The sequence below is a fragment of the Apodemus sylvaticus genome, chromosome 2, assembly GCF_947179515.1.
Source record: "Apodemus sylvaticus chromosome 2, mApoSyl1.1, whole genome shotgun sequence".
Taxonomy (NCBI): Eukaryota; Metazoa; Chordata; class Mammalia; order Rodentia; family Muridae; genus Apodemus; species Apodemus sylvaticus.
This window is the reverse complement of record NC_067473.1, coordinates 139,657,242-139,684,837: the sequence shown is the minus strand read 5'-3', so window position 1 is coordinate 139,684,837 and position 27,596 is coordinate 139,657,242. Positions and strand designations below refer to the sequence as shown.

Below are 27,596 nucleotides of genomic sequence, written 5' to 3'. Positions count from 1 at the left end.
GCACCTTTAGGTGGAGAGCACCCAGTGAGTGGAGCACCTTTAGGTGGAGAGCACCCAGTGAGTGGAGCACCTTTAGGTGGAGAGCACCCAGTGAGTGGAGCATCTTTAGGTGGAGAGCACCCAGTGAGTGGAGCATCTTTAGGTGGAGAGTACCCAGTGAGTGGAGCATCTTTAGGTGGGGGGAGCCCGGTGCAAATTGGAAAGACTTGGAGTTTCAAAAGTACAATCAAGTTACAAGTAAGTAATAGTCCCAGATTACATAAAGATGGATAACTCAAGTTCTGATTTCACTAAAAACCAATTTACCTTGCATAATTCTTTTTTAGGAGAGTCACTAAAAGTATATGCATATTACTGAGCTTTTGAGATGCTGGGATACTATGAAGTTACATGACTTTTCCGAGTTCCTAAAACTGTGAGAGCCAGCTCATTCTACACATTTCCAAGGAACTTAGTCCCAGGAACCATGTTAGGATCTTTGGAACCTCTTCCATTGGCCTGTGCTGCCTCTCATCCCAAATGCAAGGGACCATTAAATATTCAACTTTGACCTTTCCTCCAAAACTGCCCTGCATTCAGATCATCATTTCAGAAAGTAAACTATACCCACACACAAGCCTTTCTTGCCTAAAGAAACGTCCTGCTCGTCCTCCACCTCCACTCTCCCAGCCAAGCTGCACGAAAATAATGCAATGGGCTGCTGACTGTGTGGCTCCTAAGATGCCCAGCATCTGTCAAGTGAAGTGAATCAGAGTGTGAAGAGTGTGAAGAGTATCCTACCTTTGCCCTCAAATAACAAGATCAAACTCTGCATCTACAAGAGCCACAGTATACAGTGTGGTCAGCAGCCTGAGAGGTTTCTACAAAAATTAAAAGTATAATGTATACATATGAAATCTCTACCCTGGGCCCTTGAATAAGAATATAAGTTCATAAAGGTCACCAAAGTTAACCCAGTATTTAAAAGGTTGGGCCCAGATTCCAATGCTAGTGACATAGTTCAATGTTAGAACACTTATTTACTGTGTATCAGACACTGGACTTGGGCCCCACAGGACATACACAGTGCAAAACTGGACCAATGGCCAAGTCCCAATAAGAGGAAAGGAAATGCTAGGAGGAAGGGCCTCATTGATTACAGATTGTAGATGACACTGAGATTCCAGCTAGTGGCATGACATTATGTCATTTCACCTTCCCCTTGTCTCAGCATTTCATCTGTAAAACAAACGAATTGATACCCAGCCCAGGGACATTTAGATACACTCTGCTTATTAATATACCAGTTCCAGGGCCCCGTCAGAACCCATCCCTCCACACTGAGGCTCTACTCCAGAAAGTGATCTAAGAACTTGCATTCTTACAAGCTCCAAAGGTGATTTAGCAGCACACCAAAGGTTAGTGTAGATCCACACACATACAATGGCTCTCCAAGGTCCTGCCAGAATTCTAAAGTTCAATGAGTCGCAATGCTACTGAGAGGCAACCGCCAACAGTCTATATAAACAGGAGAGGGCTGGGGCCAGACTCCAAGTCCCACTAAGACTGACAGTCATTCATTGTGTCTACGACTGGTACTCCATAAATGTTAAACACATTCCAAAGAATGGGAGGAGGCATCAAATTTAACTTTCCAAATCAATGGTTTTTTTCTTCCCAAACCAAACCAATTTTTATGCAAGCTACTCCTCAAGGTAAAAATCTGAAGGAAGAATTATCTCCCAGAAGTTTTTAAAAAAAGTATACATCCTAACTTTATGGGGGAGTCACCATATAATTCTTAAGGAAAATATAAAAGCAGAATATGCACCCCTAAGTATTTTAAGAATGGTGCACACCTGTAATTGCAGCGCTCACAAAACTGAGGCGGGAGGACTGCAAGTTCAAGGTCAGACTAGGCTCCAAGTAATAATCTGATAATAAAATAATGGAGCTGAAAGGGAAGACGTGACACAGGCTGATATTTTCGGGGCTCAGCATCTGAGCCAGGATAAGTCAGAGGCCCCAGAGGAAAAAAAAAGTAGGTCTATGATGGAGCTGAGGTCTGACAGGCACCCAGACTGGCTGTGAGCACACAGGGAAACCAGAAAAAAAAAAAACTGCCCTACGAAGGTTACGTGTTAGGATCCCTGGCCTTGGAGACCCAAGTCTTCTGAGCTCTGAAACCTGGGCAGACAGACGCCTGCCTGAAGCACACAGGGGTCTTTTCCACACACAGTGATGACAGATGACACCAGTGCTCACCATGAAGAGGGGGCTGCTTGGGGGTTAGGGGAATAATGGAGACCCAGGACTCAGAACAGCACCTGGCACACAGTGAACCCCCACCGGGCTCAGAGAGTGCTTACCACTGCTGTACAGCACTGAAGTCAATGCTGAAAAAATAAGAACAGGATGAATTAACCACAGGGGATAAAAAGAGGAAGGAGAGCGCCAAGATGGCCATCATTGGGGAGGCCAGAGTAGCAGGAAGCCTGTTTGCCCAAAGCCACAGAAGATAAACTGTTCAGGGTACGTCAACTACACACAGAGGCAGAGCATGGGAAGGAAGAAGCCATGGTGACTTCTGAAAATAAACTCTCTAGAATGAGAACACAGGTCTACCTGAGGTATAATTCTGTTAACTGAAATGATTTCCTCGGTGGGGGTAGAGTACCCTGAGTGAGCGCTTAACAATACTCACTCTGCACAAATACCAGAAAATAAGCACGCTTCCAGGAATAGCTGTAATTACATCGGACCTTCTGGCTGCTGTAAGAATGAGGTTTTTGGAAAATCTGTTGGCCTGCCTTCTGCCCCCATTTATTTGAGACTAAGTCTTGCCAAAATCAACAATGCCACCCGGGGCCTAGCTACCCCTTCCTACACAAAGACGGTAGGCCACTCTTGCCTATTCTGGAATGAGCCATCTTGATTCTGCATTCTGCCTCTGTATGACTTTAGGGGCCACTACACTTTACACTTCCTCCCTCAGATGACAGGACTAGGAGGGAAAAAGTGGAAAATGACCAGAGAGGCACAGGCCGGAATATGTTTATACCCTTCCAAGTTGAATGATGACTGACTGAAGGAAGCACAAATGAACAGCAAACGAGTTAGGGAACTTGGTGCAATCTGAAACTTCCAAATGCATTTGGTTACTTTGTGGGAAAGGGTCGGCTTCACAGGAGATAGATAAGCACGGAAGCAGTAATGGTCTTTGCTCGGCTTACACGGAGCCGCTGTGTCAAAAGACAAGCCAAAAGGCTTTTCCACAAAGCCAAAAGGCACGACGTCTACAGATCTGTGTATATTAATCTTCATATTTATTCCCTATTCTTTTTTAAGTTCTCTATTCTTAAGTACTTTCTGTCTTACATAAGAAGAGTAGATTATAACACATTCAAAGTTAATAGAGACCTAACTGAAAAGGTTTTGTTCTTTCGAAACTGACAGAAATGTTTCTGTGTGAAAGGTGAAATGACTAACATGGAATTTGCTAATTGTGATTTTAAGCAGCCCTTGGAAAAGCCACTTAATGTGATAACAGTCTTATCTTACACAAATCAGTTTTCCAGCAGATGTTATGAAGTCTTAAACAAACCCATAAGACACACAAGGACTTCCATGCTCTTACCCCAGGGTGCTGATAAATCCATTCGTAGATCCCTCTGCATACAGAGAACAAATGTCTCCAATATGTAGAAAACTAGACATTTTGTCAGACATGTCCGTGTTGAAAAGCCTAGACAAAGTAAAACATGCAACACTGTTAGCAGAGGAGACATGAGGAAGGAGGGAAAAAAAAAATGTCACGAAAATTTGGCTTAGCTCAGTTTCCCAGCACATTACTTAAAATTCAAATTTAAATAGGCGTTTGACAGGCAGGAGATCCCACAAGCCAAATGAGGACATATGCAACCACATTCTGTCCTGTGTATCGAAGTTCTGGATATTCCAATCACATTAACATTTGATTTTAACAAGGCCACACATTCAGGTCAGATTCAAGGCTTTGAGGACCCTTCAGTAATACTGAAGTGCCCAGACCCAGGGAACCCAGCCAAGAACTCCGTAGTGATTAAGGAACTGGAAAGTCTGACTTATAACATATTAACATATTCAATGTGCCTCAGGGAATGTTCAGTCAGAAGGAAGCACCTGGTAAAAAACTTAAGTCTGGCAAAGCCAGTGGGGGCTGGGTTAAGGAATCAAAGCAACAGGATGACAGTACTCAAAGGAGCCCTGGGAAGGAGTATCACAGTGCTCGGAGGCCTTTTCAGAGGCCAATAATACACACTCCACACAAATGCTGCAACATTCTGCCCTTCCTTACCAGGAAATACTCCTGGATGTAGTAAGACCCTTGCCCAGGGCCAGGGCCAAACATTGCCAATTCAGGCACTAATCAATACTAAGATTTCCTGGCTGGGATTAGGTAGAAGTCACTCAAGAAAAATATTGAGTGACTTCTCTATACCAGGAAATCTACAAAGCCCAGAAACTATTAAACACACACACACACACACACACACACACACAACAAAAATACTGAAGTGATTCCTAAAAACCCGGACAGTTAGCAAACCTGCTCAGCTCTGAGGGAAGCAGTGGCCCCGGCGTGGCCTGCAGAGCTTCCTGGCATTTCCCCAGCACCTGGTGTGTTGATGCGCAAAGGGTTGGGGTTTTCCTCACAGCCCAGAGTCCTCGAGAAACCTTTTCCCTTCTACTGACTCCAATAAATCATTTACTGCATAGGACACTAGAGTTTTAATGATTTGGAGGAGTAAAATGTCCTCTCGCCCCTTTGACTGTTCTCTCCGTGCCAAGCTTTTCCCTGCAAACTTCTGGAAGCATTCTGCTCCTTGAGTAGGAATGCCAGATTCGGCAAGCAAACTGTTGGGAGAAGCGTCTCCCTGACTGGGAGAAGCTGCAGGGAAAACTGCCCACTGCTCCGACAACCCAGACACTTTGGGAGAGACAAAGACTCAGACTTATTTATAGAAGAGTCAGCAACCGAGAACATAATCAACTCTCAGACAAAGCAACTCCCATCTCCAGATCTGGAGGGAAGATACCCAGAAAGCACACGGAGGGCCAAGCTGTCAGCCACTGCGCTCTAGAATCCTGTTCACCACACAGCTATTTCTTCCTAATGCTCTTATATGTAGAGTCAAATCCAATGTTTTGAACAACGTGCACAAAAAAGAGAACAATGGAACCCTCCCAAAATTTCACTTTATGACCTTCTATTTAAAAGCATTATCATAAATGATCAGAAAGTTAGTGTATTTCTGGACCAATACTTTCTTTCCTTTTAAAAAAAAAAGGGGGGGGTTGGGAGCATGAGTTTGAGATAGCATCATATGATGTAGCCCAGGCTGGCCTTGAACTCATGAGAGACTAACTCAGATTCTCTGCTGAATGAGATTAAAGCTAGCACACTATACCTAGCTCACTGCCAGGGATCAAACCCAGAGCTGTACGTTTGCTAGGCAAGATCTCTTCCTCTGAGTCATACCCTCCACCCCAAACTGGGTTACATTTATCATCAAAAAGCACAAGATGCTTGCTTTGCTTCCTCCACACTAGGGGATCAAACCCAGGATTCTGATATGCTAAGCAAGTACTCTGTTATGTAGCTATCTCCCGGCTATGGGTCTGGTTATTAGAAAAGAATTTCTGTTTGGCTGACTTCTGAGTCCGGCCAAATTTGTGTCTGTACATACAGCCCTCCCTGAGGACCAACGGGATGCTGCTGGATGCAGGAGGGCAGGAATGTGCTTAGGCAAGACAACCAGGGCCGGATCCTGAGTGACTAAAGCTCTCCCCCCAGCCCTTGTCCTTCCAACAGGCAACTTGGCTCCAACGAAGACCAAGCGGGAGAGCAGCAACACGATGCTGTCCTTCGAATCTGCATCCTCTTCTGGGAATCTTACCGAAAGTTTCTCTAACTGTAAAGCGGCAGATACAACCCAGTGTTCTGGAATAGTAGAGCGTGACATAACCTGTAAGGCTTGCGACCTGACAATCACAGCAGGTTCCTGGACTGCAGACGACGCTAAGACTCTACAGCGGTCCCATTTGCCCCAGCCAGCTTCCAGCTGGGCCCCACCCTGCTTAGCTTCTGAGATCAGAGCAGATGAGAAACTTTCCGAGTAGTCTGGCACTGGAATGCTTCAGCCCCATCATTAACCTGAACAGCTAACGCCTGTCAAGGGCCATCCTGTCCACCTCTGTGCGGAGAACAGTATTCTCTCAGAATCCTCCAAACATGAGGCATGGAATGACATGGCACCCCTCTTTTGTTGTTGGGGAAATTGAGGAAAAGAAAGGTTCATGTGTTTGTCATAGATACTTAACCAGACAGGAGGCACAGACAGTTCTACCAGGTCTACTGAATTCTGACATAAATCTTTTCATCAACAGTAATCCCAGGGTAAAGAGAAACTGTTCACTGTTCTTATTCTCTAAGTGACAATGGAGAACTGTTTGGTTTTGGTTTTTGTTTTGTTTTTAATTTATTCCTCTCCTATACAATATATCCTGACCACAGCCTCTCCTCCCTCCACATTTTTTTTTCTTTTTTCTTTTTTTGGTTTTTAGAGACAGGGTTTCTCTGTGTAGTCCTGGCTGTCCTGGAACTCACTTTGTAGACCAGGCTGGCCTCAAACTGCCTGCCTCTGCCTCCCAAGTGCTGGGATTACAGGCGTGCACCACCACCACCCGGCTCACATTTTTTTTCTTTATGGACAATTCTAATTCATTTTTTTTCTTACTGCTGAATCTCTCATTTTCCTACCTTAGCCATATAACACGTTTGTTAAAGCAGAAGAAAGGTTAAGCGTTTTCTTTCTTACCCATATGCTTATTAAGTAGACAAGATAATTGAACATGTAACCTTTTCCCATAGTTTACATTTCCCCTGAAAACAGAGGTCAGTACACCCACCACAATTAATGATCCACACCTGGGCCATCTGCCAAAGATCCCAACTTTAAAAGAATAAAAATAAAAATTAGGATCCTTAGGACAGATTCATCCAAGGAAAGGGCATCGGGCAGTGATTCCCTCCTAGGATAAACTTTGAGTAAGTGAACCACTTCCAGGTCTGGTTGGAAACATCTGGGTCTCTGCTGCTCTGCCTTTAATGACACACAGGGATAAGAGAGTGCTAGGAGGACAGACCCTGAAACAATTATCAGTTGTGTACTGAAAGGGAAAACCAACCCTAGCTAGCAGAGTCAAAACAACAGGCGTTAGGGGCTGGAGGGAATAGGTAGGAAGCAGGCCTGGCAACACTCTTCGGGAAGACTTCCTGTTGTTAAGAAGCTGGGTGGGAGGCCGCTTCTTTATCTCACTGTGGATCATTCGTGCCTGTAAGCTTCTACAAGCTGCACTCAGGGCTCCCAGTACCCCTCATACACAATGACCCGGTCACCATGAGAAAAACAGAGTAGGGAACTGTGTCATAACTGTGCAGCTTCCAATACTACAAGGACACCCAGGGCTCCATGCCAACGGCTCTACCAAACAGGCTTAGTAGTCAACCTAAGACTCCATCCCGCCTCTCTATGAATAAGCTATTGCTTGCTGTAAGCCCACTAAGGCTTCTCAGCCGATACGGCCCTCTCTACAATTCTGTACACTGGGGATCGACTTCAGAGACGCGTCACAGGGAAGGGATGAGATCCTGAATGCAAAGCGCCTGAGACCGCAGCTGCCATGCTTGCAGTGTTCACGGCTATTTTTATTATTCTTCAGGTAGAAGGTAAAAAATAATTCTGACAGAATCTACGGTTTCAGTCTCCATAAAGGGGAGGGAAAAAAAAGATCCTCTGTAATAAAATGTCAGCTAGGCGTTGCAACAAATGACCTCCTGTAGGACCTGTGATGATCTATTTTACTTAAGGGAAAGATAATTATCCTCCCTGATTCCTCTACTGGGAAAAAGCTCAACAATACAGAACAATTCTCAGCTCCCAACCAGGAAGCACACAGGCCTTTCTGAGGGCACAGAACTACAGACTGAATACATCGTGACCTGAGCCACTGGCTAGACAGTCACGCGTGACTCCCATGGACTGCTGGAATCCTGCAAAATGCCTCCTCTGGAAGGTCTCAGCTCCTGCTGAACAATTACTACCGTCCCCACAGGGAGGCAGCCACCTCCCAAAACTTGTCCTTCTCACCTGTCCTCTGAAGTCTCAATGGCCCCTAAATCTGGAGGGCTGAATAGCTTCTCCATCACAAAGGTTTACCACTTTCTTTCTTTCCACCCTGACACTGTATGGTCTCAAGAGCTCAGCTCCTGGGAAGACAGAAGGCTCCAGCCTCAGAGCACCAGCACTGAATCCCAGTCCTGTGAGTTATTCAGTGCAGGAATTCAGAACTTCCCTAAGCCCTGCTGCGCCCACTATATACTTTAACAAGCACCAGCAATGCCCCTTGTAGAAAACTGTGTGGCCATGTTCATGACCTACAAGTGCCACCACCCATCACCACCCCGACTGACTGCTGACTAAAACACCTGTCAGAACAGGATTTTTCCAGAACAGCTGGCGGCGGGAGCAGAGGATGGCTGCCCTGGTGCATCTCACTGTGGCCACAGCAGCCAGACGGAGTTCCCACTACCTGTGTCCAAGCTTCTCACTGCCTAAAAAATGGGTAAAGAAAAGCCGGTATTTGGCTGCACTCCTAGGGACAGAGCAAGTGCAAACACATGAACACAGAGATCTGCTCTGAGAACAGAGCGGAGGGGACTGCACTCAGTGTTCATGTTGTTCTCTGCCTCCCAGACACTCTCCGTGAGCTCTGTTGGCCCCTTTACATACCTAGGATTTCCACATATCCTGTCACTGGCAACAGCACCTAGGGTCCTGCTCCTGGTTGCCCACAGCATTCTCACAAGCTCTAAGGCATTCGCAGTCACCTGCCTAGCTCATCCCTTCAGTTCTTGCTTTGGTGAAAGCAAGCCCCTCCGATCTCAGCTCTGTTATTATTCCCACCAGGCCGTCACTGGGTGAGGACAAATCCTTCTGCAACTTGTACAGACTCTGCCTGTGAGATCACTCCTCCTCAGCCTGCATCTGTCACAAGCTCGCATCTATCTGCGTGATGCTAGTCTGACACCCCTGAGGGATGGGCAATTGTAGGGCTCTGCTCTGTACACAACTGCATCTCCAACACCGATGCCTTGCACACAGTATGTGCTCACAAAATAAGAGTAGGTGCTGTCAGGCAAAAGACTGAAGAGGTTGACTTCAACATCCACTCCTAGCAATTTTAAAGTTCAACTTCATTTCTTCTAGCCTCGCCTCACTTTCGTTAGTCTCAGTCAGCATCATGTCTTGTTTCCCCATTTTCATTTGTGTGTAAGCCTGTGGCGTGGGTATGTGTGTGCACAAGTTTGAGTATGTGAAAGCACATATGAGGGGGGCACATATACATGTGTGTACACACGCACAGAGGTGCTGAGGTTGATGTCAGGAGTCACCATCAGGCCCAGAGTCTTCAATATGTCTAGGCTCACCAGCTGTGTTCTCGGGATCCTCTCTCTCTTACCTTGCAAGGCTGCAGTTACAAGCAGGTGGCTGTGGAGGCTCCAGGAACCTGAACTGCTGTCAGCACCTCTGCAGGGCAAGCACTTGAACTACTGAGCTATCTCCCAAGTCCCAAATACCATTTTTCAACTTTTCATTCCCACTAATATGCAGTATACGTAACTGCTTGTCCATGAGACCAGGAAAGGGCAAGGATCCTCAGAACTGAGTTACTGGCAGTCATGAGCTGCCAGGTGGGCGCTGGAACTGAAACTGGGTTTTCTGCAAGAGCAGCAAGTGCTCTAACCACGGAGCCATCCCTCTGCCCCACACTTCATTTCTTCTTTTTTTTCTCATTTTTATGATTTATTTTTATGTTATTCATATTAGTGTTCTGCCTGCTTGTATCCTATGCGTGAGAGTGTCAGATCCCCTGGAACTGTGCAAGCTGTCATGTGGGTGCTGGGAATCCACCCGGTCCTTTGGAAAAATAGCCAGTGCTCTTAACTGTTGAGCCATCTCTCAAGCCCCAACCCCTCTCATTTCTTAACTAGACTCTTGAAAGGTCTAGCTTTCTGACATTTCAACTTATGATTAGTATCTTTAAAATTCACATGCCGAAACTACACAATTGAGTTACAGCAAAAACAAAACTGGAAAAAAAATAACCTTCATGTTTTAAATAAATTTACAATTTTGTGTTGGGCAAAATTCATAGCTATGTTGAGGCACATGTGGGATGTGGGTCTAATTCACCCGGACATCTACATACCTTTCAAAAGACATGGGTTTCCCCTTAATCCAGTCTGAATGCAGTCAGCATAATCTTTTAGAAATATCGACTAGCTCATTTCTTACAACTCTCCAAAATCAGAGACAGGGACAGCGTGTACACCTGTATCCAAACTATTCATGAGGCAGAAACAGGAGTGGGGCTTGAGTGCAGGCCTCTGAAGACAGCCTGTGTAACAGAGACCAGAGACCCTCACCTCAAAACCAAAAATGAAAAAAGCAAAAAACCAAATAGCCCAAATCTCTTGCAGTCCTGCTTGCCCTCCCTCCCACCCTCAACAGAATGAACATTTCCCAGAATCCTTACTGCCTATGGCACTCCCTTCCCTCCCTAACCTGACTCCCTCACCTCTGCAGCCCACTACCACTACTAAGATGCTGCCTGTCTCCTCTCAAACCTAACACGCACTAACCTAACCTGCACACACACACACATGCGTGTGCACACTTCCCTCCACTGCACCCTATCGCCTGCCCTCCTGCCCCGAGCATCTCCCCATTATCTCTGACTTGCTTTCTCAGCTCTGCAAACTCATGAGGAAAGGACCTTGACAGTCTCACTCTGCAGCAGCCCAGCATGAGGAACGTGGTTATTCCAAGTCACCATGGTACCCTCTTATCTGTGGCCAGAGTTACCTGCTGGTACAATCTGGGGACAGTTATCTTCTAAAGTAACTTAAAGCTAAGTTTGTAAACTCTTGGATCACTGATATATAGAACTCAGATCTAAAGGCACTTTTTAGATTTCCATGAGAAACAAAAGAACAAGAAGCAAACCTCTTTTCATTCTGGGTCAGCTGCTCTAAGCTCCGACCCACAGTCAAAAATGGCTGGTGAATGGGCCTCAGATCCATGCAGTCCAGCTATGTGTGCTAAAGCAAGAGTGCTAGCTGCTCCAAACCACAGCTCCCTTACGTTAAAAGAAGGTGGAAGGAGGGAGCGATTCTTTGCGACTTTCAGTATTATTTTGGGGCATAAAGCAAACAATCTACAGAAACAGCTCAAACGTAATGCCTGGCTCTGAAGTTCACTCTTGAGTCTTTGAACAAAACTGAAACAGAAACAGTGACCTCAACGTTTTCTTTCTCCTCTGCCTTTGACTTGTGATGATTCCTCTTGAAATACACTTCTTACTTGGTTGCTAGTGCTAGGAAAAAATGCAAGGGGGAGGGGGTGAACCACAGGCCCAAAAATATTTAAATCCTCTGCAAGCCCATGGGGTGTCTGTTGCCAGTACAGCATGTCCCAGGTACTCGAATTCACACCACCCAGAGAGTCAACCCACAACTCCACTCCCTCTCTCCCTCTTCTTCCCACATCAAACCAGAGGCCCTGCTGGGAAGGGGGGAGGGCAGAGATCTCTTCAAAGGGCTGATAATTTAATTATTTAAAAACCTCTCCTATTTTGTGGTAAAAACAGGCTGGAGCACAGCCCCACTGAAAGAAGAACTATGGACATTTAATTTTAAGCAGCTCCAGACAGGTCTTACATTTCATTTTCTAAAAGCTCCAACTGGGGGAGGGGACCTCATTTATTATCATTTTCCCATCTATTATATCTCCTGCACACACTTAAATTAATAGCACTTATATTCCTTTTCCTTTAAAAAAATTTTTAACTTTCGCCTACACACACAACTCAGAATTTAAAACATGGGAACTCCTCAAACTGAGTCTAAATTAGAACACTTTTCATTAACCGAGAAGTCACCAGAACATCACACCTGTTGTCTGTCACAAGACCCTTACAAGTGGACAGGAAGCTCAAGGAACACAGAAGCCAACTTAGCACCAGTCCGTGGACTTTAAAACCACAGGCTCAAGCCTGGACTTTAGTATGAATTCTAGGTCTATGTAGGCTGCAAAATAAGGCCTACTTTCAAAACAAGAAAAAAACCACATATTTGCACATTTGTGCCAAGAATAGCATTTTCTATGCTAAGATGAAGGCACCTGGCTATCGGAGCTGAACAGTTGCCTTTCAGTAACTGGGAAGGATACAAGTGACAATCTGACCTTAGATGGGGCTTTTAGAAACCTCCCCAGCACACCTTTATTTCCTGGTAACCAAGTCCCTCACAGTGGCTTTGATACTCTATTACCTTCCCAGTGACAACCTTGCAAGCTTCAGCCCAGAAAAAAAATGCTCCCCCCCCACCCCCGCAAGTCTAAGCTGTAACTATTTACCTTCTCTCACAGCTCAGCAGGCCAGTGTATATCAACTGGGTCTACCTTGATCCTTCTATCTCCAATTGCAGCAGAGACTGACAACCATAAAACCTCAAGTTAATATAATTCCCACTGGACTTCTAGTCCTGGGGACAGAACTCTGTGACCCATGCATGCTGGCAGGCACCCTACCAGCCAGCGACACTTTCAGTGAAGACAAGCTAATTTCCATAGTAGAATACTATGTTGCCACAAGCTGCAAGAAGAGGTGGAAACTGGCTTGGCATGGCAGCTGATGAGTTTTTTTCAAGCTGCTATTCTCAGTCCCCAATGTCCGCTCCCACTGCACAGCCTCTGGGCTATGTTACTCCCTAGAAACTGAACAGACACAAGCACTAGCTCCTTCCAAGCTCTCTGAGCAATTTTGTTTTGCTATGACTGCTGAAATGCACTTCTTCCTGATGAGGAAGAAATGATACAGCTTCCAGCCTTAGGGATGTTAGGTGGTCTCCTGCTACCAAAGCCTGCAGCCCCTCCCTCTTTCAGAAGTTCCCTGCCTTAGCCAACATCTCAAAGGGGTCATTTATCCCATAATCCAGTGGCTTCAATGGAGTCCCCAAGACCCTTTTGGTCAAGATTCAAGGGCAAAATTAGTTTCACAACACGACCAAGGCACTTCTTTGCTCTGTCTCTTTGTCCAGTCTCTTCTGTGTACATTAGAGTCCCTCAGAAGATACAAGACATGACATCACTACAGACTGGAGACCAATGCAGACGTGCACTATGTGAATCTTCCATTCAACTAGGCCTTAAAGTGCTCTGTAAAACTACTCACCAACAGAGTGGTGGGGGTATAGACCATACTGGCCATAAACTCAATGGAGTTGCCTACTTCTGGAGTGCTGGTATTAAAGGGACCACACCCAGCCATCCTGTTAATAAGTTTTGCTTTGTTTTGTTCTAGAGGGCATTATCATTTTAGCATTTGAAAAAATAAGTCTTACTATGTTCATGTATAACTTTTAAAAATGTTTCTAATATGATAGATACATATATCATATCTCATATCTATGGAGATGTTTGCAGTTTCTCAGCAGTAAAGAACCCCCTGGGACCCGAGAATTTGAAAACAATAATTGGCTGTGACTCAACTCACAAAGACATTGAAAGACGTCACAATTTAGCAAGACCCTGTCCTGACATTCAACACACGTTAGGACCTTGTCCTAAAGACATACACATTCAACACACACGTTAGGACCCTGTCCTAACACACACATCCAAGTCCGGGCAGACAGTAAACAAACAAGATGAATTTGGTCACTATATATACATGCAAAGAATTCGAATCAGCCCTGGGGATGTAGGTTAGCAGAGCAGCTGCCTCAGAGTCACGATTCCCTGGGCCACACCCCCCCAACAGGAGAGAATAGGAATTAAAACTAGGTGACATCCATCTAATGGGCAGCAGCTTAATTTTGACTGGTGAGAAAACCTAGCTGAGACATTTAGGCTGAGATCTGAAAGTGAAGACAGAGGCCATCTTAAGGAAAGGGGGAGGGGTGGGAGTCAGGGAGACTGATGACACAGAGGCCCTAAGGGCAGGAAAGAGCCCGGGCTGGTTCAAACCCAGACAGCTGGCCATAAAGTATGCAGCTATAATGGAAAGGTAAGGTTGGAGGAATGGAGCCGGGCCACGGGAACACAAGCCAGCTGAAGCACGGGCCTTTTTTTCTTTTTTCCAGATTCTTCCCTTGTCCACAGTCCAATCCCACTCCTGCCTCTACTCATGGTCACTTTGACAGTTACCTGGTTTCCTGGCCCACAGCTTCTTCTCCTGTAAGGTGAAGATACAGTATATAAAGCCATGCTGCAGATTAAGCCAAGGGAAGAAAATAGCACGTGTGCTTTGCACACCGCAGAGAGAACAGAGGAGACAGCCCTGGTCTCTGTTGTGTCTGTCCTGTTGCCCTTCCCTGCAACTTCAAAGGATGAGGAGTCTTAGGAAAGGGACACATTGCAAGTTATACATATAAAAGCTTGCCAGCGCTGACTCTAGCAGAACATTCTCCGAGCTATTCCTAATAAAACCGAAGGTACCATGCACAGAGGAGGAGGGAAGGTGCTGGGATACCTCGTCTGCAGCATAATAAACAAAGACCTCTTGCCAAAATCCTCTAGCACTGATTTCCTGTTGCCTCAATTTAAAAAATAACAACATCAACAAATGTGTCTGCAGATAGGCTGGTTAAAAAGGGCCTTTTGCATACAGACATGTTTAAGAGCATCTGGAATACAAGCAGATCTCTCAGAACTGAGGTCAGGGACCAGTACAAAAAAGCACCTTGTCATTTTTAGGTCAAGCAGTCTCCAGGTGGGAAGGATTAGGGATGGGCAGAGTCAGACAGGCCATAAGGTCTTCGAGAGGGAAGAAAAGGGAATGCCCGAGAAGGAAGGGTGGCTGGCATGGGATCGATCTCCTGGCCAGAGGCCAAGGAAATGCTGTCCAGAACAGCAGAAGTCTCCTCGTCAAGTCCTCACCCAGGTACATATATGGTAATATGGCTGTAAACCCAGGGCAGAGAAAGCCCAACACATTTATGATTGACGTTCCCAAGACAGAGGAAAAGGTTTCCTTTACAACCGTCTGTTTCAGTTTCTGGGCTCTCTCGGGTTAATTTCTGAACGTCCTCTGGACAGAGATGCTGGGTGTGATTTGCACTGTGAAAGTCGGATGAGCCTCAGAAGATTTTCTGAGTTGGACGCAATGCCACCCCAGCCTCACCACACATTCACACATAGGCTTGTCCATCAGAAACCATCCTTGGGAACACCACATTCCTGCCATGTAATTTATTCTGTTATAAAAACCACTGCTCAGGAGATAGAAAACCGTACTCAAATACTTTCATTTTTGGCCCATCCCAAAGGAAGTGACCATCTCAGAAGTTCCAAGGCCCTTTAAGATGATCTCAGAAACAGTTACTCTATATCTGAAGCTCAGAGCAACTATTATGTTTAAATGATGTCCCTCAGGGCTGGGGTTACACCACAGTGCCTAGCGAGAACAAATTCCTAGATTCCATCTCCAATGAGCTGTCCCTTGGATATTTTACACACAAGTATATTTGGCCTTCTACACACACATCTGCTAAGTAGTCTACACTGGAAACAGGTACACCTTCTACAAAAAGTTATTTCTCAAGAAAGATGTTGTATTGGTCTGTTCTTATGCCCCCTCAAGACTGTTGTAGACATCAGCCACAAGCTCAAACTTGGCTCTTTAAAGTCCCAGAGAATTTGTGGGTAAAAGCATTGAACCAACAGCCCTCATTTTATATGGGGGGAAAACAGTCAACTCAACTGTCCAGTGATTTTGTGGATGTCATATGAGCTTATGAGAAGCCAATGCCAGACCTCAGGGCTTCAGAGACCAAGACGAGCTCTTGGAAGAGGAGAGAATGGGTGTTTACTTCAGTACGAAGTTCAAGTAGACCAGTATGAAGGGTTTGCAAGGTGCTTTCCGCCTTTACCACAATTGACAACACAAATTAGACCCCCCAGGGAAAGAGAACTGATTGCCCCAAGTTGTCCTCTGACCTCTGAATACAAGCATGGCATGTACATGCAGATATGAAAGAAAGAAAGAAAGAAAGAAAGAAAGAAAGAAAGAAAGAAAGAAAGAAAGAAAGAAAGAAAGAAAGAAAGAAAGAAAGAAAGAAAGAAAGAAAGAAAGGTGACTTTAACATTTAGAAAGTTGACTTTCAAAAACCTTTTACATTGACTTTAACATTTTGAAAGTTGAAAGCCTCAGAAGGAAGTCCTCCGCCTGTCTAGCCTGAGCCATCAAATCAAGTGAAGTCGGTTTCCCAAGAGGTGAGTTTCACAACACTTGCAAACCTACTCAGACTATAGGTTCCTTAGTCCCGGCATGACTGACTTTTGGAGCAGTTTTTCAAAACTGAGACATTTTCCTCAGCACCACAGCACGATGAACCCCCAACAGAGGCCTCTCCACTCACTGGATACTAGCATGCGCCTCACCTCAAGATCCACAGGTATGACAAGGAAAAATGTCTCCTGACAAAGCCAAACGAGCCTCCTGGCTAAGCCTGTCTTGGCCCTAGCGGTAGGTCTTCACTTTTTTATTTGTTCAATATCATTTTTTTTCCAGTCTGCTTATACACCTTGGTGGGGAAGAAGGGGACGTGTGTGTGTGTGTGTGTGTGTGTGTGTGTGTGTACACGTGTGCAGAGGTCAGAGGTCAACCTTGAGTGTTGCTCCTCAGGAACCTCAATCTTGTTGGCTTTTGGGGGTGTTTTGTTTTGTTTCTGAGAGAAGCTCTCTCACTTTGATCTGGGGATCGATGACTAGAGACACACTGACTGGCCAGAGAGTTCCTGGGATCTGTCTCCCACTCCCCAGCGGTAGGAATACCTGACTTTTTGTGTGGCTCAGGGGATTGAACTCAGGTCTTCCTGCTTGTCACAGCAAGCACCTTACTGACTGGGACATCTCCCAGGCCCACCCCAGTGCCCAGCAGGTATTTTTATACCTAGGCTACAAAAGAGGAAAAAGACACACAGATGGTCCATATTTTGGTGGCATCCAAGACGCAGTACACAGGAGGGTGACGCAGGAGCCCCCATCCTGCGGTTCAGCAGGGCCGACCTGTCTGACAGCACTTTGTTTCACAACCCTGCTCTCACTTCCACTTTCCTGCTACCTACTGCTAGCCATTCGAGCGCGCGTCCTCTAGAGAGCTGTAGTGAACAACAGCTCAAAACCCTCCCAAAGGAGCAGCTTAATACATTTCTACATGGTTTTCACATCTGTACACCGAAAGGGTTTTCCAAAGTAATAGGACAACTCAGAAAAGGTGTAATCCGCAGAGAGATACAAAACATTAGTTTCTTCTGAGAGGTAACCTGCAACTTTCAAAGACAAAATGGATTTGAAGTATGGATTACTTCATTTAACAAATATTTTGTGAGCTCTTCCAATGTGCTAAGTATTCTTGAGTGTTAAGCAAACCAACAACAACAACAACCCCACAAAGAAAACCAAGCTCAAGAGGCAAAGTTTTTGAATGACAGAAGCCTCAAGGAAAAGGAAACCTGCTCAGAGAAGGAGGAATTTGGCGAAGATCCTAAGGAACAGGAGGATTTGAAGATGCTGGTAAAGTACACAGCAGGCAGAACACACACACACACACACACACACACACACACACGCACACGCACACACACACTCGCACACTAGACAGGGCAAAGAAACGAATGCCTTTTTCTATTCAGAAATAGATATGGAATGCTTTTAAGCTGCCTTTACAAAACAAAAATCATTTCCCCAGACAAAGCTCCTCCCCCAATGCAAATGAACCAGGACAGGACACTTGGAGGCCTGGGCTGTTTTCCTTTGCTCAGATTTTTCTGATGAGAACATTATACCCAGCAGCCAGGAAGTTCTGTGAGGAAAGAAGTCCTCAAACTTCCTAAAATGTCAGCGTCTAACAACAATAGGTTTAAAACCCAGCTGCATGTGTTTCTCCATGTGGCTTCATGACCCTGTGCCCACAGATAGCTTGTGGTCTCTTTGTACCTAGGTCCACAGCCATAAAAACATCCTCAAATGTATACAAAGGGTTCTTGGGGGTTTTGGTTTTGGTTTTGTCAGAATTCTGCCTGGTGAGTTAGCCTGCCTTCCTATTTCCCTAAGAAAGAGAAGGCTGCCAGGCACATGCACAGAGGCGAGCTTCAATGGGTGAGACCTGGCCATGAAGAGTTCAGGAACTCTCAAGGGCCTCTGACAGGACTGGGCAGGCATGCTCCAGGACAGACTTCCTCCAGCATCTATGGATACACATCAGCTGAAGGACTTACCTAATGCCACCCTGATCCACCAGGTATAGGTAGGACCTGAGAGTATAATTATAAACAAGTTCCCAGATGATACCAAATGCTGACCTGGGGGCCACAAGGATAGAAAAATGTAAATAGTGTGTCTCAAACTTTTGACTGAATCCAACAGCAAGAGAAACACCGAACCTAATAACAGCACATGTGTTCTCTTGTGTTGTCTTTCTGTGTGTATATGGGGGGTGAGTTGTTGCAGTGAGTACATAAGCTATTTTTGTCATTTTGGTTTGGGGCTGGGGCTCCTCACACACAGCACAGATTCTACCTCCGCCCTATCACCACAGCCTGGTTTCAGTACAAATCAAGCTTGGATAATCCAAAAGTCCACATGCTCAAAATGCCACAACTTCTTGAATGGTGGGTGACATGACACTACAAAGAAAATTCCACACCATAAACTACTTCCATGCACAAAACCACTGAAGGACTGTCTAAGAGTATCTTCACGATGTGCATTTAAGGTGCATATAATGCACTAACATCAGTGTTTAGATTAGGATCCATTCCCAAGATACCTCCATCTCCAGCACTGACACGTGATGTCTTCTATGTGTCCCACTTCATTGTAAAAGTTGAGCAAGGTCCACAATTTGGCTTCCCCACCTCTGGGTGGGGTGCCACGAAGGGATACAAATACCATTTGTTTATCCAGGAATACACTGAAAGATCTTTTTTTAAAAGTTCAGATTATTTTCAGGATCCTTTGAGATAAACACAGACATATTAAATACATTGTGGAAATGTTGTCACTAAGAAACATTCAGATAAGCCAGGTGTAGAGGTGCATGCTTTTAATCCCAGTACTCAGGAGGCAGAGGCAGGAAGATCTCTCTAAGAGGCCAGGCTGGTCTACATAGTGAGTTCCAGGGCAGCCAGTGAAACCCTGTCTAGAAAAAAACAAAACAAAACAAAAAATGAAAAACAAGAGGAGAAGTACTTGAAGGAGGAGGAGGAGGAGTTGGAGGAGGAAGAGGAAGAGGAGGAGAAGGAGAAAGAAGAGTTGGAGGAGAAGGAAGAGTTGGAAGAGGAGGAAGAGGTAGAGGAGGAGAAAGAAGAGATGGAAAAGAAAGAAGAGTTGGTAGAGGAGGAGGAGGAAGAATAAGGGGGAGGACGGAGGAGGAGGGAAGGAAAGACAGCCAGTCAGAGAAAGAAGCATTCAGGTGTTAATTCTATTTGTATTTCTGTTTTATCATCTACGAGTGGAGAGCAGGTGGTCCTAACCAAAGGTCTCTAGAAGTGATTATTCACACACACACCCCTCAAAAGAACAAGGGCTTCCTGATGAAAAGGGTGACTCACAGAAAAACAAAAAGAGAAGCCTGGAACATTTGGTCACACAGAAAGGAAGAAATCCATGGAACTCTCAAGGTCTTGTCCAGAGTTTCAGGAACCGACTTGAATTCACTCACTGACATCAGTAACTCTATCGCAATGACAGAAGAGTTATTAACAACATCGACAACAACAGTGGCACCCAACTGTAATCCAAGATCTCCAGAGGCTGAAGCAGGAGGATCATCAAGTTGGCCCACCTGAGCTTCACAGTGAAACCCTATCTCAAACCATGAACAAGAGGGTGTGGGGGATGGGAGGAGAGGAAAAAAGAGGAAAAGTAACCACGTGAAGAAAAGCATAGAAAGCATGCTTAAATCTGTGAGAAGTCCTGGCGTACTTTTAAAGAATACCATGTGCTGGGATGCCCAACAATTGCACCCCTGGCCAGTATTTTGAAATAGATAGTGCTGTGACCCTGAAGGGCACAAAACAGATTGAGCAAAAATAAGAATCCAACTACCAGAATACAGTCTACTGTAGGTTGCTGAGTTAACTCTCACATTCTGTGCATTGAATGCTAACAACATTCCTTCCCCCAGCACCTGCACAGGAGAGCACCCTGGGCTACTGGCTTTTAAGGTTTGCACTTTGTACCTGCATAAAGAATTTAAATCCTGAGGATTGGCACTAGAGTGCAGATGATGCTCACGCGTCTAAGATGTGCTTGAAAATGATCGAACAGTGTTTGCGGATGCAGACGGAACAAGATGAGGCGAGAGTTAGCAAGAGCTGAACACAGAGCAAGATGAACAAAGTGGGTTCCATGAGGTAAGACGCTACTGTGGAGGCTGGAGAGACAGCTCAGTGGCTAAGAGCACTTGCTGCTCCTACCTAAGACCCAAGTTCGGTTCCCAGTACCTACACTGACTGCACAGCTCACAACTGCTTATACCTCCAGTTCCATCAAATCCAGAGTCCTTTTTTGGCCCTTGCAGGCACCACAACACATACTGCTGGCTTATGTTTGAAATGTTCTATGCTAAAAGGTTTCCTTACAAGTAAACAGGATTGGGGAGAAAGCTCAAAATACTTGCTGTGCAAGCATGGGGTCCACGATCGCTAGAATGTACATATTTAAAAAGCAAACATACAACAACAACAACAAAAAACAAGAGTACCTCGACACACAGAAGAGAATATGTACTTCATAGGATTAGGTTATTCTGAACAACTGAGAGTTTACAAGAAAACTATACTTCAACTGTCATTTCCTTTTCTCCAAAGGACAAAATAGATCAATTTGGATTGTGCAATAATGACTAACTCTGGAGGATGTAGTACTCTTGTACTTTACTCATTCCATATATGTCATAACTTAAATAAATTCTCTTTCCGGGGGCTGGAGGGATGGTTCAACAGTCAAGAGGACTTGCTCCTTTTCCAGGGCACGGAGGTTTTGTCCCCACCACCTGCACGGCGGCACACACCATTTGGAACTCCAGTTCAGGGGATCCAGTGTCTGTTCTGGCTTCTGAGGGGTATGTGTGCAGTGCACTTATATAAATGCAGGCAAAACCCATAAAATTAATACAAACATTTTTTAATGAAATAAAATGAGCGACAGATCTTTGAAGAAAAAAATACAGGTACGAGGTGTCTTCTGGCGAGTGAGGAAAGAGGCTGGACTATGAACAGAAGGAAAGCGAGCAAAGGGGAGGGGCTTGTGACTGCGAGATTCAAACACACAGCTAACTTTTCAAATGTATATTTATTTATTTACTTTTACTTTATGTGCATTGGTGTTTTGCTTGTGTGTATGTCTATGTGACAGTGTCAGATCTTGGAGTTACAGATAGTTGTAAGCTGCCATGTGGGTGCTGGGATTTGAACCTGGATCTTCTGGAAGAGCTATCAGCACCCTTAACTGCTGAGCCATCTCTCCAGCACTAATTTTTACACAGGGTGAAAAGCCTGGGAACTGAGTCTGGGATGGCTGAGATAGATTTATTGTTTTGCAATGTGGCTTGTCCGTTGCTTCCCAGCGTTTGACAGTGAACATGTAGTCTCTGCAGTGATACAGGGAAGGATTGAGTTCTGCCCCCCACTGTGAAGGGGTCTCTTTCAAGGAGAATCACTAACGTAGAGTTTCTCACACCCAAGGATGATAAGAACATGGCACTCATCGTCAGGACATCCCCAAGTGACATCTGGTGGAGCACAGGGTGGCCATGGGCAGGAACCCCAGGACCACCAGATGGTTCTTAGGACATGCTGAGCAGAGCAAAGGCAGGCTCTATCCTTCAGCAGAGGAAACTCCTTTCCTACTAAAGCGGACTTCAGTGCCAGGAAATATCACATGACAAACCAGTCTGGAAATCTAGGTCTCCCTCATGCCCCCTGTATCAAGTTTCCAGCTGGTATGTGGTCTTGCCAGCCTGGCCAGTCTCTTTAGAGATCACAGTGGAGTTCAGCAATGCTGAAAACCACACTGAGGACCCTGTCAGGGTTCAGGAATCCTCAGAACTGCTGATCTGCAACATCTGGCCTTTGCCATTGGACCTTGACTACCTTCCCACCTCAAGCCTTACCCCTGCTCCCTGCTGGCAGCCTCTCCAGCCTCCCAGCCCTGCCTCCAACATGCCCCACCTCCTTCCACCTCAGGGCCTTTGCACTTTCTACTCTGGACTCAGGGAACATCTACATGGTTATGTGGCTCCCTTCCTTCAGAGCTCTCCTCAGTGTCACCGCAGTCAAGAACCCTGCCTAACCTCCCAACCCCCAATACACCTTAAACACCCTTCAAGCTTCTGTTTTTCATTTCTTATTTGGATGATACATATCAGTTTCCAGACATTTTAAATGTTTACAAACAGAAAGCCTGTGTCCATTAATGCAACTTCCCCGTCCCTTAGCCCCTGAGACTCTATCAGTCCACATTCTGGCCCTATTAATCTGAATACTCATATGGGACATTTCACACTATGGGAATCATACAATATGTATCTGCTGATGCCGGGCTTCTTTCAGTTACATAATGTTTTCATGGTTCGAATACACTGTGAAACAAGTTTCTTTCTTTTCTAGGCTTAATAACAGTTCACTGAACACATAAATAGCACTTTGGTTTTCGTTCATATAGCCACAGATACTTCAGGGTTTCATTTTGGCCTTTAGGCTAACCTTACTGAGGCAACTTTCAACATAAAGCAACTGCTTAAGTTTTTGTTTTAAATTTCTTCAGATAACTCCAAATGGAAATGCCAAATCATACAATAATTCTGTTTCATATTTTCAGGAGCTACCACACTGTTGTATCTAAGAGCTACCACCTCTTGCATTCCCACCAACAATACACAAGCTTTCCCATTTTTCTGCATCTTGTCCACTCAGTTCTTCTCTGTTCATCCCCTCCTTGTTTGACTTTTTCCCACAATGCTCTGTGCCTGCCACACTACAATACTTGGCCGTTTACATTGATCAGTTCCCACTAGCTACAATGTAAAGCCCCAAGGAACCAACCTGATTGCTCCCGGCCATGCCCCAAGCACCTAGAGCACAGTTGGCACAGAGCAAGTATTCAAGAAATCTGTGGAGTAAGTAACGCAAAACACTTGAATGGTAACAGTTTCAACAGGCTCAAAGTCTGTGAGGTCCATGGATTCACCAACCGCTTTCAACTCTGACCAGCCTAGGGAGTCTCATGGCTTACCCGGTGGTGGCTTCAGAAGTTTATTCAGCTCATTCCTCACTAAGAATCTTCTCAGAACAATTATAGACACTCTAACAGGTAAAATGACCCATAAAAGTACTGGAATTCATATCACTGACTTCAAGCCTAATCACATTCATCAAACTTCAACAGCAAAAATAAATAAATAAAAATAAAAAAGCTAACACAACTGCATGCAATTCTAGTTATCAGAGCTCTGCAAATGCAAAGCATTTTATTTTAAAACATCAAACCAATATCAGACAAGACAGGACACTGTCCTTGTGTAGATTCCTTAATTAGAAGTATCCAAGGACAGCTTGACCTAGAAACCTAACTCCAGCCCTACTTTTGTTTTGGATTTTTTTTTTTTTTTTGGTCTGTTGTTCATATTTGGTATCTGTTGTTTCATTTAGTTTGTTTTAGAAGAGCTGCTTGTATTAAAAAAAAAATAAAAGAAAAGTCAGACAGAAACTCCATGAGATCATTATAAGCTACAAAGCCATGTGAATTTTTCTCAAGTCCATTCCTTGCACACCAGTGAATTAGTTCCAGTGTCCCATTCCCTCCCCACCTCCACAGTCTAGTGTTTTTGCAGCTGAAAACACTTTGAGAGCAAAGTCAACACATTGTTCTTGTGGCCTGAACCTATTTCTCTTCTAAGCCACCACTGCACCCCCCCACCCATGCCCCATTCCTGAAGGAAGGAGCCACCTTGTTTGAATGGGTGATAATGCTTCAGTGACTTGCCTGAGCCTCAATGGAGAGGCCAGAGTGATTCATCTGGAACATAAAGAACTTCCCCTGCTTGGTTACAAGGAAATCTTGCTGGGATTTTCTGTTCTGAAATGATTTAGTCAAGAGCAGATTGTACTGGCAATGCATACTCCCGGCACGCACACATCCACACAACGGATAGAAATGAAGAAGAAAGAGAGAAATGGGGAAGAAAACACTGCGTACAACTAGCTACCAGGCAAACCAGAGGCCACAGGACAAGCTACCAACATTCCACAGATTGAACTGAAGCAGTTTAAGCTCTCCAACTATTCAGAGAGAGACACACCTGACTCTTTCAACCTGCTCAGGTGCCATGATGTGAATGACCACCATATACTTCAAATATGAGCAAGGCCTAACGCTACACAGAGACACTGGGTTTCCTCTGGGTTTCCTTCCTAACTGTTCTGATTCAAGCTTTCAACACAGAGCTTTCCAAAATGAATTCAGCCCAACATTAAAGCCTCCTACAAATACCTGCAGTCTTTTAGCCCTGCCAATGGCTGTATCATTTCCTTCACACATCAAACTAAGTGGAGCTAGTGCATCGTTGGTGAGACATAATAAGAGTTAACACATCAAGAGCAATGTGTTTACTATTTTTCCTAGCATCTCACTTCCCACTACTCCATAAACTTAAACACATTACTGCCTGGGCTGCCCAGTGATTTCATTCTTTATCTCTTTACCCATATCTAAGGGTTTCTTTACCCACATCTAAGGTCTTCTGTGATACACAGCTCTGCACCTGGCTTGCAACAACCTAATGGAACAGCCTCCTTATTTTTTTTTTAGGCAGAAGATAGAGAAGAGTCTGTGGCCCAGTTAACCTCGTCTACAACATACTTCAGAGAAGACTAACCCCATCTTTGATCAACGCAGGCCTAAGTCCATAGAAGACCTAGCCTTCCCATCCAAATGCTTCCCTCTCCGCCAGTACTCCTGAGGATCTTATCAACAGGAAACAAAAGCATTATACTACCATAATGAAGTATCTGGCTTTTATTCACTAATTAGAAAAGCCCAAAGATTGTAGCCCAGGGAACAGCTAAATATTTAGGACATTAAAGAAGTTACCAAAGACCAGCTGCCCACGGCTTCCCACCCCTATTAACCTGTTGTTTACTCAATTCCCAGACATTTTAGAAGAAAGAACTCAGTGGACAAACCTGAAACCACGGGGGCATTTGTGCACCTACAAAGGCCTTATTTTCTAGAAATGGACTGTGGCAATTTTATATATACCATTATAGTGTCAGAAATGCTGCCCTCGGCTCCCCATCCAGGAACAGGTACCAAAGCAAGAGAAGACATGCAGGTGGCTCCAGTGAAATCCTGGAAGCTAGCGTGGTATTCTTTAAGCTCTTACTTCCCCTTAATGAAGTTCTCATCCTTTCAATTTGTCACTTTCATTTCTTGCAACCCAGCCCACTCTGGTTACAGGCATGTCCACAACAGAACAGAACCAAGTGATAGCTTGTGAAAGGGAGGGGTATCTCACTTTTGCTTCAGAAGGAAAAGTTCTGCATCTTTAGGAATTTACATAATGAGGGCTCCTCTCAGGCTGGTAATGGACCACCCACTTTACAGACCTTTTAACAGCATGTTGTTGCTGCTTACTGTCATCCCACCCCTCCTGCACGCCCCCCAATCCCCTACCACCACCACCACCCACCACCCACCACCCACCCCGACACAAACACCGCCCCCCCCCATGCTTCAATTCAGAGCGACCCTCAAAAGTGGCTGTCACTAGATCTTTACTCACCCAAAACCATGACCAATTTTGACCTCCGTTTCTTTCTCTTCCCTACTCTACCTCTATGGCTGCTACAAGACACCTTACAAAATGCTTAGGACAAAAACCCATTCTTGACTACAGCACTCCCAGGTTCCCACACTCACCTGACCCAGGTCAGGCACTCTGTAGTCAATGGACGCCCAACTAAGGATGCAAATCCTGCTCCCTTGTAGTCAGCTCCTAAATATTTACAAAGAAAGAAGACTGAGTAGGGGATCTCGCGAGGGTCTATCAGAACGTCCTCAAATCCAAGTTTCGATTTTTTTTTTTTTAGCCTCCGCTTTTCCTGCAGATCCCCACCACTCCTCATCTCCAAATTTAGCAGCTAAGTCGGAGTGATCTCTTGCCCCCAGATAAAAGCAAACCCAGCATGCTTATTTCCCGTCCGTAGCTGACCAGAAAGATCAGGCACGCAGAAACTTCGAACACGCGGGGTGGGGGCGTGGGGGGTGGAAGTAAGGTAAGTGCTGAGATCCCAAAGCACTAGTTTCCCCTCGTGGAAGCCAAGTATGTGAAACCCGCGTCCTCATTGGGCACGAGCTCCGTCCACACTTCTTCCCTCATCGTCCCCCCCCCCCTTCCTCCGGTTTTCTTCCTTTTTAAAAAAAACCCACGGGCCCCCACGCATGCATTATCCTACCAGCTGAGCAGCGCAACAGGGCTAGCTACATTTTTAGAAAGATTATTTCCTTGAGCAAACTCATATGACACCCCCTCAAATACCCCCCGGGGGGGCGAAAACTATTTCCTGCAGACACTCCAACCGTTTCCAACTTGGGGGAATGCCATTTCTGTACGGGGAAAGAGGCTGAAGCCGGTCACTAGAGTCGAGGACATTTGGGGTTACTTAAGTCTGAAAAAAAAATTCAGACCTCCTCCCGAAACTGTTCGCTGGGAAAGAAGCCCCCCAAATACACGCCAAGTGCATGCAAAGCCACCAAGAACTCCCAGTGATCAGGGCAAAAACTTCTGCGCACGGGAGCCAGTGCCAACTCCCCGCGCCCTCTGCCCGGCCCCAGCAGCTACCTTGGTGACCGGGGAGCCGCGCCGGTTTGGGGGATCAGGACCAGGAGAGGGGTTTAGCAGCCGCTGGGCAATCCCATGTCCGCGAAGAGGGAGCTCGTTCCGTTAGGATGGGAGCGGAACACCCACACCTCCTCTCGGTGTGCGCTTTCTCTCTCTCCACCCCCTGCCTCCACCTCCTCCACCACCACCACCTCCTCCTCTCCTCCCACCCCGGCAGGCTTGAGGAAACGCTTCAGCAGAACATCCACATGGTTACTGCACTTTGAAGCGGCTCTCGGACGCTTATATAGGCCGGGAAGCTCCCTGGGCAATGTAGTCCGAGTCCCAGGTCGTGCCGGCGCCTGGGGCTGCGCAGAGGGACTACAAGTCCCAGAATCCCCTGGGCTCCAGGGCTGGGTTCTAAATAGACTCCCGCGCGCTGACCAGGGGTGGCTTGGGGGGAGGGGCGCCCAGCGGGAAGGCTAGGGATGCGAACCTGTGTCTGAACACCGGACTCCCCAGGTTTGCCAAGCCCGACTCACAGGGTATCCCCTACCCCCGCGAACCCTTCTCTTTTGACTGTCGTATCTTCCCTTTCCTAAAGGCAGGTGTCACTAGGGGCCGGA

General features: G+C 45.7%; 1 protein-coding gene across 9 annotated transcripts in view; it reads right to left on the bottom strand.

Moving 5' to 3' along the window:
• Itpr1 (inositol 1,4,5-trisphosphate receptor type 1) overlaps window positions 1–27,170 on the bottom strand; it is a 331,083-nt gene extending 303,913 nt beyond the window's left edge. For 6 of the 9 annotated variants that reach the window (XM_052174461.1, XM_052174469.1, XM_052174462.1 and 3 more), the window contains exons 1-3: window positions 26,992–27,170; window positions 26,070–26,145; window positions 3,617–3,724 (exon numbers count right to left, since the gene is read on the bottom strand). In XM_052174461.1, the coding sequence (XP_052030421.1) occupies window positions 3,617–3,708 (92 nt within the window). In that variant the 5' untranslated portion in view covers window positions 3,709–3,724; window positions 26,070–26,145; window positions 26,992–27,170. The remainder of the gene's footprint in view (window positions 1–3,616; window positions 3,725–26,069; window positions 26,146–26,991) is intronic. The other 3 variants (XM_052174465.1, XM_052174467.1, XM_052174468.1) reach the window with 1 other exon arrangement.
• Between the last annotated feature and the right edge of the window lie 426 nt (window positions 27,171–27,596).